A 16,180-nucleotide genomic window follows, 5' to 3' on the forward strand; every position below is an offset into this window, starting at 1 on the left:
CCATGTAACTGTAAGATACTTTGTAGCCTAAGGTCAACAAATAAATAAAATACTACTTAAGTAAAAACATCATGCGTATAGCGTCAAGCTGTCAAACCTGGAAATAATGCTTCAAGGAGAAGAAAACTTCTCTCAGAAGCGTGTTGCCTCTCAGCCAATGAGAGTCGTTAAAACTGCCGGCTTAGTCATGTGAACTCGGAACCTACGTCAAACATTCCGGTTTCCCGATCGTCAAGCGGAAAACGAACTGTACTGTTCGCTACCTTCTGGAGTTCTACCGGAAATGTACGTACTGCACCTCTGCGGTTTCCGACGGCAATTCTCCTCCTAACAGAGAACTTCAGGATTAGTTCTTAGGCAAAATGGAGTCGCCCACAGCGGATGTTGGCGCTGACTTCATTTATAATTTATCAGCTTGAGGTACGTTACAATTTTTTATGTCATGCACCTGTGAGGAAATACATTTTCTTTTCAGTGGTATTTGTTTGATATTTAAATTTCCTTCTCCTTTAAGTTGGTGCAGGACATAATGGCCAGTCTTCCAACTATTCGCGTTGTTACAATAGTTGCGTCATTTCCATGGCAATTATGAATTGTACTAAATAGTTACTTATTTGATTGGTGTTTTACACCGTACTCAAGAATATTTCATTTATACGCTGATGATCACTCGTCATCGTGGGACTCACGACCATCCGCAACGGGAGAGAAAGCCAGCATGAGCTGGACTTGAACTCACGGCGACCGCATTGGTGAGAAGCTCCAGGGTCATTGCGATCCCCCTCCGCCGCGGAGGCCCCTAATAAAGAGTTGGTCTCAAAATAGTGTTTGGTGCAGGACATTGTACTTGTTCGGTTCCTTATTTCCAGGATGGCAGGAACAATCGAATAAATAAATGTCTAAATATATTCTTTCCCCACATATACAGGAATTTGCTCACAAAAGCAACAACGAACAACATACATGTACTTTACATCTTAGGTCCCAGATGCTTTTGCCGGGAAAGGTACCCATGCATTAGAAGACATCAAACGATTTAACCTTTCCAAGCAAGCAGCTTTCACATGATCCATTACATGTTCTTATATTATCGTGTTTTTCGCCCTATTTTCACACCATCAAATACGCAGGCTACATCAACAGGGTGATTACAATGTCTCCAAACCCAACTGCATTGCAGTAGGCATAAAAATAAATAAGTTGCGTCAACAACAAAGAATGGAAAGAAATGGACTGCTCAAACTATTCAATGTGATAGGACATGTTTATTATGTTTATTCAAGAACCAACTGCAGCCTTTGCAAATTGGTACACCATTGTTCTCACAATATACTATATTATACATTATAGTACTGTATTAAGGTCGACCGGTCAAGTCATCAGTCCAAATACCCATGGACACGTCTGGATTTCTCCTTCTTATTACGATTGTTGTGCTTTTTCCAGGGCTTGCCCGTCAAATTGAGGCTGCTTCCAACAGTTGCCGCACCGGTCTCAGATGGAATATGCCGACCTGACGTGCTGGTGCGAACAAACCCAGAAACACCGTGCACACCTTTGGAGTGGATTCTTGTGTCTTGCTGTTAGGGTGAAGGTAAATCAATTTACTCGTAAATATATATTATATCATATTAGGTGAATGTATTTTTGTGAATATTAAAGGCAGTTTTAGCTCAGTTTCAAACTGATACCTAAAAACCGACATTTATCTCTATATCAGGTACATGTATGTTAAAAGGTACACATAACTTGTCACAAAGGCAAACTTTCAAATATGGTTATCAGACAGGGTCAAGCTCCACTTCAAATTTAATCTTGTTTTTCACTTGGAGATTGTCATGCCAGATTCACAAGTTGAACAAAAGAAGTCATCAGTCTTGAAGATCATATTTCAATACTCACTGCACATGGTATTTAATTATACTTTATTATATTTAATGATCATTCATTTGATTGGTGCCTTACATTATACTCAAGAACTTTTCACATATATACAATGGCAGCCAGCATTAGGGTGGGAGGAACCCGGCTGAACTCAGGGGAACCCATGACGATCCGCAGCTCCCCGGCAGACCATCCCATATACGACCGCAGAGAAAGCCAGCAAAAGCTTCAAAGCAACTACATTGGTGGGAGGTTCCTGAGTGACTGTGCTATTCCAGCACATGTTAACTACTCGGCCACAGAGGCCCCCAGGTGGTATTATAGTATTGTTCATGTAATTAAATGTATCTAATACTGTCACACCAGAAAGTAACATTTATTTCTCACCTTCTTAAAAAATTCTTTATCAATGCTGCTTTCCACAACCATGGGAACCTGATAACAGAATCAATTTCTTATTTAATTATTTTCATCTGAAATAATATCGAATAAAACATCCATAATTCACTTGTGCTAACGACAATGGAATTAGGTTAACCTGTGTTACAATGTGGGACTCCTGTGGAGAGGAAATTCCTGTACTCAAAAAATCTCAAAACCAGCTAACCTGCCAACAGCACTCAACTAGGCAACGGAATCAGAATAAAGATAAAAGTTGTAAAGTGTTGTGGTAGTAAAGACGTCAATTTGTGGGGAGTTCGTGCATAAAACTGAGGCAGTGGTCTTTGATATGCAAATTGTGAACTGCATGCGGCAATTCGTGAACAATTCCAACGCTGTGAATGGCTGAGCAAATGTTGAGCTATGGTAGCAAAAAACACTTCAATGTGGGATGTTCGGGTACCACCTTGCTGGGTGGTCTTTGATTTGCAAATCGCTTCCCATGACTGGCTATCTGCGCACTATGGGTGGCTGCAGCACTTTGTTTGGCTGAGCAAATACTCAGCTGACAACAGTCACTGACTGTGTGGACAGTTTCAACATTCCATCACAGTACAGGAAGGCACATACATCAGCTTGTCATTGGCTCCTAGTATTAATACAGATGTGGAAAGCTTTCTACAGATACTATGTCTGATGATACCAAATAAATTGGTATACACCAAGGTAAATTCTTACACTCTACGAATCTGGTAAAGTAGCTAGAGAGACAAAAAGCTTGTCTGTTTTCTAGGCAAGCAGGCAGTTTGCCTCCAGGTTTTGTTTTTGGGAGTCTGAAGTTTGATAAATGAATATAACAGCAGCGAAATTAAAACCTTCTTTGCCATATCTGAACATTAATGAGCGACAATGATTTGCTATAAATGATTTGCTATAAAAGCTTTTTCAGTTTTTTGTTCAAGGACTGAACATTGAGATGTGTGCCATTCAGGACTTCAGGCCATTGAGATCCAGTGGTATTCATCGTGGAAAAAAGTGACATTTCATTGATACATTAAGTAGCAGTGTATTTTAACTCTCTACACATGTAGTCTGTCTATTCAAAGATCACTGTACTTAATACTCCACGGGGTAATTCACTATTTCTGTGTTTTTTCTTTTTTCCATTACCAAGAGCTGATTTTTGCGGTAAATTTTCTGTGATCAGTACCCTGTCAATAAGTCAAATCAGGCTTTGTTTTGAACTGCTTATGTTGATTGAAATCTTTGTTTATTTTGATGAGTAAGGAAAATATTTCAAGAGAATTTAGATAATGCACAGCACAATCATCTGGAAACACTAATCAAATTAGTTTCTTTTTTTTTCTTTATATCATTTTTGAAATGTCCTTTTAGTATTTACAGACTGAGATTGACATCCACACATTCCATGAACCATGAATGCATGACCATTCTATCTTGATTCGCGACTATTATTATTTGTTTCTTCATGTTGTGAGTTTCAGTCAGTTTTGACCCATGCTCTAGGTTGTAAGCTTCACACTTCACACTGCCTATATAATAGGCCAGCTTGAATTCATATATAGGCAGTGATAATTACTTTAATCAGTGAGGGATGACAAACCACAAAAATATTTGATTTAAGTATCTCAAACAGTCAGTCAAAATAAAAAAATAAAAATCAATTTCAGCTGAAAGAAAGCTCAATTTCACCCAGAAAGTGGTGGTCAGTACATGGAAAAATGACTTCTATGAGCTCCTACACTCCACCTCGCCGCCACCAACCCGTCTCACAATATCTCGCCTTACTTTGTACAGGCGAGCTAAAAACACCTTTCTTAGATCAACAGAACTTTCAAAATCAAACCAAATGAGTAGTTTACATGTGTAGTCATGGAGAAGTTTTAAGTCAAAAACAACATTTGTTTATATGTTATCTGTCTAAAACCTTTGAGTTGTAATTCTAACTATCTCACTGGATGGAGGTCTAGGCAAAGTCTGGTAAGAGGATATCTTATTATCTCACTAGGTCCATGTACCATTAGACAACCCAACCTGACTGGTAAGGACTAAGTAGTCCCATGTCATGTCCCAACCAATGTTTCAGCTTACTATAGATCTCTGAGTGTTTTACGATATCTAGTTGAAGGAGAAAACACACAAACCTCTAGCTCGTCTTTCTGGTCAGTGGGCTGATCACTGTGCTGATGCCTTCTGTGGTCAAGGGTATCTTGACACTGAAACTCTAGCTGGTCAACCCCTGGGGGAGGGTGGCAGTACAGCAGCTTTCCCTGGGGCAGGGATAAAGCTGACATTAGATACACAACAGGCTACCAATTTGGGGAAGATGTTAAGATTAGGCATGGTTACTCCACACAGAGCAGATAATGGTATATTTCGTAATGAATCATCTAGTTCGCAGTCAAGTCCTTCTTTTGTTACATGTACCATGTAATGTACCATGACATCACAAAAAACACAGACTCTGATCTTAGTAAAATAACCATCTGAAAAATATTCCTGATAAAAAATAATTTAATAAGAATTCTATAGACCCAATACACTGAACATGCATCTACTGCTCTGAAAACCTTTGCGACAGTACTATATGTGACAAATATTACCCAAAATTCATGTCGAAATACAGTCCTCTGAGGCCTTGCTTTGATTTATTTACTTCCTTCCTTTGTGTGTCAGTTACACATTAATCAAGAGTATTTTACCACTAACCATGGGTGAGAGATGGAAGACAACCATGCAAAACGGAAATACATTTACAAACACATGCATTTTCTGACCAGAGAGAGGATGAGACAGAAAGAACTGGCTTTGAACTCATGACCACAAGCACTAAAGTGTCACATCTCTACATCTTGACATTATGTACTCACATTCACATAATCTTTGAGAATGTAACGCGCTGATCTGGGATTATCAGGGACGCCTTTAGATGTCATATATCCTCTCATATCTGTCACAAACAAACATACCATTTATGTACCTCATAAATCAACACAGTGAAAGCATCAACCCATGGTGTAGTTTTACAGCTACATCTACCATTATTATCCAAGACCCTTGACAATCAAAAAACAGTTTGATAAAAAAGTTGTTTTGCCTTTCAAACATGTCAAAGTTTCAGCATTTCAAATGTCTGCCTCTGAAAGGTGTACAAAACTCTATGTTATTCAATATCTAAAGATGCATCACTTAAAGACAATGAAAAAAGTCAGATTTTTTTTCTTTTGTTATTTTTTGTAGTGTTTGTTTTGTTTTTTTGTAATTTTTTCGTAACATTTCAATGTGGTCCACAGTTCAGTGTCTATCCCAAAACCCTCCATGAAAACTACAGTATTTACCTGTGCTCAGACATCTGAATTAAATAAAAGAAGCTATTTACCAGGTCATTAAAAGTCAGCCAAATTGTAATTATAACAGTTGTGTTTAGCAGATGGAAGAAAAAAAATTCAGTTTTATATGTTCATTCAAGTGATGACCGACATAAAATATGGATGGCATGAAAATGAGAGATGACCTACATCCATGAGCATTGAGAAGTTCCGGCGCTGTGGGAGGTCGAGTTTCATCCTCACCCTCTCCAGGCTTGGGGATGTTGATACCATAGGTGTTCTCCAAAACTTCCCGTGGGATACGCTGGCATACGTGCATGTGGTGTTAAGGACTACACACGCCACATTCAATAATCAGACGTATTTATTTCTTGGGCTGTTCATTTTTTTTCATATCCAATATTAATGATTTAATGGGAAATTTGACAGACAGAGTTGGGGAAACCTAATTTCCTGATACATGCTGATCCACACCACTTATTTCCAGATAGAACACTGCAGTAATGTGGAATGAATGAATGATTGTTGTTAAACACTAACAGCAAAAGTGATTGAATGAACAATTTTTGGTTAAAATCAACCGAAAAAGGGAGTTATAAGGCCATCCGCCATAGCAATAACAAAATGTCACGACAATGGGATGCAACAGAGGGAACAAGATCAACTAAATCCACAGCAGTAGTTTATAAACATGTACTACAGCAGTCAGCAGTAAGTAGGTTGTGAAGGATATAACAGATACAGGAGGTACGTGGTTCCTCATCTGGTCAATAGGCAGGATCCCGTTCACTACCAGGTCAGCTTTGGTCGTGACAAATGATGGGAACACCAGGCCTGGACAGTCACACAACATCAGATCTTCATCCACAATCAGTGTCTGTACAAACACAATACAGACATAGGCATTTACAAGTAGTCCGTGATCACTGTATTTTCAAGTCTAGTTCATGCTGGTTTTGTTTCTGATCCACGCTCGTCTAAATGGTGGTGATGATGATGATGATGTGGTAATGGGATTAAACCTGTGGATGGTTAATGGGTTTCCCCAAGGTTCTACCAGGTCTCATCCAATCATAATGCTGGCCACCGTTGCACTAATGAAATAGTCTTGAGCACCGTGTAAAACTCCAATCCAATAAATAACATAAATATATGTGTTGTCCTCAATAATACACCAGAAATCAGTCTTCTATCTGTATTCACAGATTCCACATTTTACTGTAATTCTTCAAACTTTTCGCATGTTTGCAACGTGTTTATTCATGCATATTCTGAGAACACTATTCCACACACACTGATAAAATTATGTTTTTTGTGAAGTCCTGCAATTTGTCAACCCAGCAAATGCAGTTTTGTCTCGGGAAGCAAATTAAAAGGTGCATTACTCTGGCTGAAAGCTACTCTTTCATATGAGAAAATTTTGACGAATTTGGGTATCTCAGATTTGTTGTATACAGATTCCAGCAAACTTCTCACAGTATCTACATGTATGATGTATGTAACTGTTCTCGCACCCAGATAGCAGAAATGGCTGCCTTACTCACCTGGAAATGTTTGGTTCTTCCAGGAGTAGCTGACACAGGAACTTTTTTTATCTTTAAGATGGCATTGATTGTTGAGCTTTTACCCACATTTGGATAGCCCACCTAAAATGAAAAGGCATAGCCACATTTATTATTTCTTATACACTGTGAAAGGCTGGACTGTGATAGATATTTCTCTGAATAAAAGACTACATTAAGTTACATTCAGTTTCATTTGTGTGTTAAACAACTTTTTTGAAGTGGCTGAGTGGTTAGCGCGCCAGTGCAGCACCTCATGCAATAATGCAGTCGTTCTGAGTTCATGTCCAGCTCATACTGGCTCCCTCTCCCGTCGTCTTATAAGTGAAATATTCTTGACAATAGCTTTCAGACTTCAGTATATAAATACAGAACTGTTAATCAAAAGAAATTGTCCAAAACCCCAGATATTGCTACTTGGCTACTAAGTCATGCCATGTATCTCTATATACACTGTCTCAGTATAATCATATCTACCAAACTTTTTTTCTTAATATTAATGTGAAAAGAACATATTTTACTCAAGAAGCAATATATGGTTTGCAATGATACAAAGCAGACAATCCTTTTTAAAACGAACGAAACATTAGTTAAACCTCAAAAATGATAATATTTTTGTAACACATATGTAATCTGGAAAGCTGAATGTTCATGTATGTATGCTTGGGGTTTAACATCATACTTTAACAGTTTTCAGTCATGTGACGATGAGGAGCCATTATGAGTGTGTACATGTACTCTTTTCTTCTGGCAGCGTGAGTCCATGCCGCCGAAGTGCTGCCCCCACCGAAGTATCATGCCAAAGATACCGAACATGACACCTAATCCGATCATATTATACTAACACCGGGCCAAACAATCATGTTTCCTCGTTCTAACCTCCCAGTGCTGAGTGTCAACTGTAGAAAATACAGTTTTTAAAGTCTTTAGTATGACCAATCCGGGTTTGATCCCTGGGCCTGCGGACTCCCGACTTCAATAAGCTCTAACCATTAGGCACCTCACGCAGTCGAAATTTATATATGTATACGTATACACATGTAAATATAATAAAGGCAAACTATACTTCACAATATCGTCGAATAGGCCTCAAGTATTTAATGACAGCATCGCGACCTATGGGATAGTGGGTACCACATAGGGTCCAATGATGACCATAGGAACAAGCCATGTGCTTCCTGCGGGAGCCAGAATAAGCGAGCTTTAATAACTAGACATTTGTCATTTCCACCACCACATATACCCTCTCACTCAAAAAACAATGCACTTCTGAAGATACTCACCATTCCCACTGTAGTGTGAGGTTTGTCCCCAACTCTGTTTGTGTGTAAAGAATGAAACAATTCCAGCAGTTCTTCTCCTGATAGCACTCGACTACTGTGCATGGGTATTTTTGAGGAAATGCTACTTGTTGCTGAACAAACTTTGTTTTCAACCTGACAAGTCCTCTCTGTTTCATCAACTTCACTAGTATTTGCACACATAACTTCACCTTTGTCACTGTTCTTCACATCCATACCATCAGACCTTAGATCATCATTTTTATCACAGTTTGTAGTATCCATGGCTACTTCTGAGCTGAATGCAGAGGTATTACAATCTGACAAGTGTGCTTCTGTTAGGTCTGAGTTGTCTCCCCTCGCAAATGCGGCAACGGAGTTATCCCCCCTTTCAAGATTAGTTTCTCTGGAATCCTCATCCGACTCTTCCTCACTTGCCCCGTCCTCCTCATCAGTTACAACAACATTGTCTTCCTCTGTCTTATCCACAGTAACACCCTGTAAAACATTTGAAATATAAGGGTAAAATGTTCGTGGAAGAGGCATAAAAGAAGACAATGTAAATCATTGTGAAAACATTAGAACATTCAATTTTAGCTAGTTTCTCGCTGATACCATATGTTCCACATTAACTATAAATGGGTCTACAGAGCACAGAATAAATACCTCACGACTCATGTTTGTGGTAAAACTAAATGTAGTGCTTGTAAAACAAGGTCCACGGAGCAGACCTATTTCCAGCAGGCTACAACAGGAAGTGTGTCACATATTTTGTCTCTTGATAGTGAAAGAAGCACCCTTTACACTAACGTTTTCAAACAACACACCAGTTCTGATCACAATCTAAATAATGGCAAAACTCACACCACCACACCACAGAAAGAACAACTGATATCAATGCTATCTTAAGTCTGTCTATTGTTTAACATTTAACAAACAGTAGTCCTACATGCATGTACCTTACCTTACTATATACTCTAAACTGAAATAGTCTGCAAAAAACATAATCAGGGGTACATCAATGGCAATAACTCCTGAAGTAATTTTTTTCCAAAACTGTTGATTCTTGATAACCACCAAATGTGTCTTTTTACCTGTTTATTGGTTTCCTCCAAAGCTGACCAAAATGCCACCATCACACCTTCTTTCCTGAAGTATTCTGACCAAGCTTCCCTAAGAAAGAAACCCACATAATGTTCAGCTCTTCTCAGGCTAATCTCAGAACAATCAGGGAAACGATGAACACATTATTTTAATTGCAAAAAATGTATATACTGGCCAATTATTATAACTCAGAAATTAAATCTTTCCATAAAAGACAATGACATTATTATTTATTTATTTATTTATTTGATTGGTATTTTACACCGTACTCAAGAATATTTCACTTATACAATGGGGGCCAGCCTTATGGTGGAAACCGGGCACAGCCCAAGGCAAACCCACGACCATCCGCAGGTTGCTGAAAGACCTTCCCACTTACGACAGAAGAGGAAGCCAGCATGAGCTGGACTTGAACTCACAGCGACGACATTGGTGAGAGGCTCCTGGGTCATTACGCTAGCGTGCTAACCAACTAAGCCACGGAGACCCGCCCAATGACATTATTAATCTTTTAATGTCTAACATTTCCAATAGTATGTTATCAGATGTCTCTTGGACACAAGCATCCTCTCTGGTCAAGCATGTATGTACAATACTACATATAAGTACGATTCGGGTTTTATGTTGTATTTAACAATATTTCAGTAATATGATGACGAAAAGTCCATCAGTGTGTGTATATGTGCTGTGTCTTCTTGTGCCAGAGTGAGTCCATGCCGCCAAAGTGCTGCTGCCACTGAAGTATTATGCCAAAGACACAGACATTATCGCCCAGTGACATTATAATGACACCAGGCCAATCAGTCCTTCCCCTAACCTCTCAGTGATGAGTGCCAAGAGAGGCAGCAACAGGTATCATTTTTGAAGACTTTGGTATGACCCTACCGGAGTTTAATCCAGCGTCTCAAGATTTCCTCTCTCTTGTGTGGTTCCTGGTGCTCTAAACACTGTTATAACCATGTATCTAGTAGTTTTTATAACAAGCAGAGTATGAAACACCATATCGTTTTCATTTATTGATTAATTTATTTATTTGGTAGGTGTTTTATACACTGTACTCAAGGATATTTCCTTTATCCAACGACAGCCAACATTATGGTGGGAGGAAACCAGACAGAACACAGGGAAAACCCACAACCATCCACAGGTTGCTGGCCCTATCATTTTTATATAGTGTGACACTTCAGATCATTTTCCTAATATAACAGCAACAAGCTGGATTATAACACTCAGATAGAGAGGAATCCAGAGAAGCTATTTGACAGATTAACAATGGACCAAATACATGCACTATAAAAACGCAGGATACATAATGAGCAAAAAACACATTCACCATACCTCTGCTTTTCTGTCAAATAATCGGCCTTGTTTATCAAAATCAGATTGACTTTGTTTGGGTCCACTTCCTGTACATATGTCTCCAGGTCCGCACACCGAAACAGTAAGGGATTGCGCGCGTCTACGATCTGTACAACAACATCACTGAATGGAAAAAATCGAAAATATAAACACTTACGTCGACACACATTTATTCACAACTGTCCAAGTTTATGTAAAATTCCCAGCACTGTCTTTATAAAGTCAAAATGATATCAATAACTGTACTGTACAAATTTGAACAGAGATGATAATTTATTCATTTATTTATGTTTGTGTTAATAAAAAGCGCTAAAATGAAGTATATATCAGACGAAAGACTATTAAACACTGCCCATGAAAAAAAACCACTGAAGAATCCCACGTTTAAAATACAGTTCTTGGGTTGAAAAAAATGGTCAAGTTATAAGTTAAGTTATTTTATGGACAGTGTATCTGAAATATACTTCACATTAGTGATTTCTTTGTCTTTAAGTGTAAAGGAAACAAGAGTGCATATGGCAAACCACCATCATTTGACAAGTCACTGATGAAACTAAAAGTTCACTGGCCATGGAGACAATAATGTTATTGTTTGTTATGCCTGGCATTCTTTTATGTATTATTTATCTGATTGGTGTTGTATGCTGTACTCAAGAATATTTTTCACTTAATAGATGGCGACCAGCCTTTGATGAGAGGAACCTGGGCAGAGACCTGGGGAAGTGTGGTAGTTTTGCATACCAGTATGTTAATAGGTTGAGTCATGTAGGTTTATTCAGACTTTATGCATTCTAAAAGTGAGATGAACTTACTGCCTCCGTTGAGATTACATCTCTAATACACTTGGGTGAGTGAGTGCTTGGGGTTTAACGTCGTACTCAACAATTTTTCAGTCATATGACGACGAAGGAATCATTAGGGTGCATGTACGTGTAATGTGCCTCCTTGTTGCAGGACGGATTTCCACCGCTCTTTTATTTAGTGCTGCTTCACTGAGACGATTTACCGAAGGCAAGTAAGCCGCCCCGCCTGAGCCATTATACTGATACAGGTCAACCAGTCGTTGCACTATCCCCTTCATGCTGAACGCCAAGCGAGGAAGTTACCACTTCCTCTTTTAAAGTCTTAGGTGTGACTCGATCAAGGATTGATCCTGGATCTACTGGTCCCGAAGCTAATACACTTGGGCGCCATACTTTTAACAACATCGACGTCGAAAGCGAGTCTGGTGCATTATGTCATCTGATCTGAGATGACTACTTTCTCTTTATATAAGTAACTGCGCTTGATGGCGAACGTACCAAACTTTTGAGCAGTGTGATATTAACAGGCGTTCGTTCATGGGTATTATCATCATCATGCTCAAGCTGAACCATGGCAATTTAAATACATTTACACACTTACCACTTGAAACTGCATAACCAAATTCACAGGGGACACAAAAATACTAATCGTGATTCATTGTGCTCTCAATGCGGGATAACCCAAGGCGTAAGCGGACACACAAGATGTTTACCATGCCCACTCGGTTAGACTGCAATGACATCTCTTATCTCACATGCTGCACGAAGAGCGGTGACCTGCTTTGCCTTTAACTCTATAGAAACGCCACCGCTGGCCTTGGCATACGCGATTACTTCTTCTAACTCTCTTTACATGCCGTCTTCCGTGGGCGCCACCAAGTGAATATTCATTACCTAATATATGAGTAATTAGTTCATTTCTATTTTGGATGTTTTTGATTAATTCAGATGCCGGTAGTTGCTTAATTTTATACCACTGATACAGATTTAGACTCAAGGAATCTGAAAATACTTATTTCATATCTAATACTCCTCTATCAACAATTATCCCCAAATTTTGGGGGAGATCACTGAACTGATGGCGCCCATCTATACACGAGCCTTGTCTCAGTACCGCAGGATCAAGTAAAAGGGGGCGTGATTTTGAATAAGACTTTATGCAGACTTTTCTAATTGCTGAGTTGCAGAGTTAACTCCCCTTACCTTCTTTCAATAACTCTCCACAACTGCCTCCAGAAATCAAGATTTTTCTCATAGGGTGTTAGGTGAATATTCTCTACTTCCTGCAGTCTTTGGTGAGAGATAGGAGAGAAAGACAGTATCATTTATTTATGTGAACATCTGAATTTAAAATCAATGCATCAAATGATAAGTGACCCAATGAAAGTGTCATCAAATGAACCATTAATCATTTAATACAGAACATTATTCCAAATATGATCTATCTATTTTCTATTATAAAAAAAATCTTCAGATAACAATCTAATGAACATCAACCCAAAAAATATGCATGGATTACATTTTTCAGATATTTTTTCTTAACATGTTCTTCAACATGCTGTATGGATAAACCATAGAAAGAGGAAAACAATACTCCTTTAACAAAGTGTCTTTGAGATAAAAACCTTGGACTGCAAATGGTCGTGGGTTTCCCGCGGGCTCTGCCCATTTTCCTCCTCCTTAAGGCTGGACACTGCCATATAAGTGAGATATTCTTCAGTTTGGCATAAAACACCAATCAAATAAATAAATAAAAATCTTAGGCATACTCAGCTAAACCCCTTCTCCATGTGAGAAATGTATGCCTCTCCCTGGCATCCAGCTCTTCTGCTGTTGTTGTCACATCCCATGCAGGTCTGAGAACAAACAAAAACAAGACAACTGTCTAATTTATCACATATGTAGCACAACCACAAAATATATACATCTGAACGCATGAAGCATGGAAGTTATCCACAAATCAAAACACTGAAAAAAAAGATGTCTGCACTAAATCTGGACTGAAATTTATGATAAGTCCATGATGTCGGTAATTTTGATCAGATACATACCTGCGGGGAATTCGTAAAAGCTGTCTATGCCTGTCCTGAGCATCCTTAACCTGCTGGAGCTCGTCTTTAGACAAGATACCACTATTTCTTGCGGGGTCCACAAAAGTTACATTCAGTTTCTCTAAAAAATTGAAACATATAAACATATAAAGAATTTAATATGATATATTAAGAATTTAAGAATATATAAACATTTAAACATGAGCAAATAAATCCAAAGCAAAACGGAATGAAATGCCGTGACATCTAGTAAGACAATGTTTCGCTTGAAAGAAGTTTGTCAAAACAATTTCACACTTACACACTAAAAGCGTTTGGATGTTATGATACAAGATATATTCTACATTATTTTCAATGCTCTTATCACCTTCCAGAATGTAGAAGATTTGTTCCATCAGTAAGCATTTCACAGTATAGACCAACTAGCATGATTGGCAGACAACGTTCTGCCAGTCAGCAAATCAGACTTTTTACGCCTAAACCACTAAAATACTTTCACATGAAAAGCTTGATAAGACAAAAATAGATTTTGTTTTCAACAATGTGGTCAGGCTTGACTTTAATGAAGTTGTAAAGTGGTAGAAGCCAGCAGTCATGTGGACATCTTGCTACATCAATCCAGCTAATGTATGTACATGCTATTAAAGGAGACTATATACTCACCAGCAGTAAACTCTGTTCCTGCCAACTCTGCGGTAGCCAGAAAATCGTCCAGGTTACTCTGTTCAGTCACTGATTGCAAGTTGAGCCGTCCCCAGTCATATCCATCAGATAATTCACTGGTGTGCAACTGTCAAAATTGTTAACATTTATACATGTGTTAGGCATTACAACAAAATATTCAGATCCTAGATTTAATTCATACCGTTTCTTCCTTTGTTGTGACATGTTGTTGTAGTGTACTCCATGTATGGTCAATGAACTCAAAACTTTCAAAAGTTCATGCAGTAAATACTAAAAAAAAAAACACTACACGCTCATTGACTTCCATGGCTGTTGAACTAGGGAACACTTCCCTTAGAAAGTGTTCTGTCAAAATGTAGTGTAAAGTGACACCTGCTTCCTGATTTGCGCAGAAAACAAAGGGGCATAATAGAAATAAAAAAATCTAATGAGGGACCATGCACACATCCCCCAAAACAGAATAATCTCCATTACACTTATAGCTGTAAAGCTAAGACAAACAGCAGTAAGAATATATGACCCCTTGAACAGTTTGTCTTCTGGCATCCTATTGTCGATATTTCTAAACTAAGGGGCGGAGAAGACAAGATGGGGTAAGACATCTCTTCTAAATGTCCAATTTCATTCTATTATAACATGTCCTTATTACTGTAAAAATGTATATTAAAGCGTGTCACTTGAAATACCATATCTTTATGCAAGGGTAAAGGCTCGCACTTTGCAATTCGGGATTGGCCGGAAGTGCCATAAGCCTTCATCGTGACATTCGATGATGTGCAGTAAGGATCTGTAATGCCTACATGTATCATGGGCAGATTGTAAACCAACTCCTGACTAAGCTACTAATACTTCTGCCCCAAGACTACCGACCACGTGTGACATAAGCAGTGCGCCCACAATGGCAGGTACAAATGAAAGCGTGAACAGAGAAGAGGTTTTAAAGAATCTGTTCATGAAAATATTGTTCAAAATGAGCTTATCATGCAAAAAACAACTAGCTGTGGACCACGAGAGAACGACTTAATGTATGGATGTAGGTGAATAAAAAGATACTGTGGGTAATTCAGCGTTAGCAACGTTGTTTGAAAACTCTTAATAATTTTAAATGGAGCGACATCTGACTAGAACTGCAGCATGCCGTCATGTTTATCACAATATCTGCTGCAAGTCCTAGTCAGACAATTCGGACTAAAAAAATAAACGATATGCAAAATATACTTACAAATGATTCCCCGGATTTGTTTACATTTTTCCCAAATCTGGACCGAATAATCGATTTTCCTAACTTGGGTCTTGACCTTTCTTTTTACCCATATTGTCTCGAGAGTTTGGTGAATATTTCTACAATGGCAGTAGTTAAAAATTATCCAAACTGAAGAAATTCACGTGTTGTTGCACAACCATATTTCTTGTGTTTTCTTGTCTTTTACTACAGGAGAGCGATATAGAAGGGAAATAACTGCGTGATTATTCTGGCTTTGAAACAATATTAGGCTCCCTGGAACAGTGTCCTTTTCGGCGATAGTATCAAAATATATATATTTTGATACTATCGCCGAAAAGGACACTATCACAAATTTCTTTATCAGCCATTAATCATAGTTGCAATATACACCTTATATAATTACCCCCCAAGGGTAGATCACTGTAATGAACATATTGCTGTGCCACCAGAGGCCGCTAGTAACTGACCGCCATCACGCATGTGTCGTGGACTACACG

At 38.5% G+C, this 16,180-nt stretch overlaps 1 protein-coding gene across 1 annotated transcript; it reads right to left on the reverse strand.

Annotated features, from left to right (window-relative positions):
* Window positions 1-1,107: 1,107 nt before the first annotated feature.
* On the reverse strand, window positions 1,108-16,163 carry LOC135475692 (large subunit GTPase 1 homolog). The gene is made up of 16 exons (XM_064755624.1): window positions 16,151-16,163; window positions 15,681-15,760; window positions 14,438-14,564; window positions 13,775-13,895; window positions 13,493-13,579; window positions 12,927-13,013; window positions 10,900-11,043; window positions 9,552-9,630; window positions 8,461-8,955; window positions 7,160-7,261; window positions 6,349-6,492; window positions 5,805-5,928; window positions 5,157-5,236; window positions 4,431-4,556; window positions 2,272-2,319; window positions 1,108-1,580 (listed from the first exon to the last, which is right to left on the reverse strand). The coding sequence occupies exons 1-16, from the start codon at window positions 16,161-16,163 to the stop codon at window positions 1,380-1,382; spliced, it is 2,058 nt and encodes a 685-aa protein (XP_064611694.1). The 3' UTR covers window positions 1,108-1,379.
* Between the last annotated feature and the right edge of the window lie 17 nt (window positions 16,164-16,180).

Source organism: Liolophura sinensis, chromosome 9 (genome assembly GCF_032854445.1).
Source record: "Liolophura sinensis isolate JHLJ2023 chromosome 9, CUHK_Ljap_v2, whole genome shotgun sequence".
Lineage (NCBI taxonomy): Eukaryota > Metazoa > Mollusca > Polyplacophora > Chitonida > Chitonidae > Liolophura > Liolophura sinensis.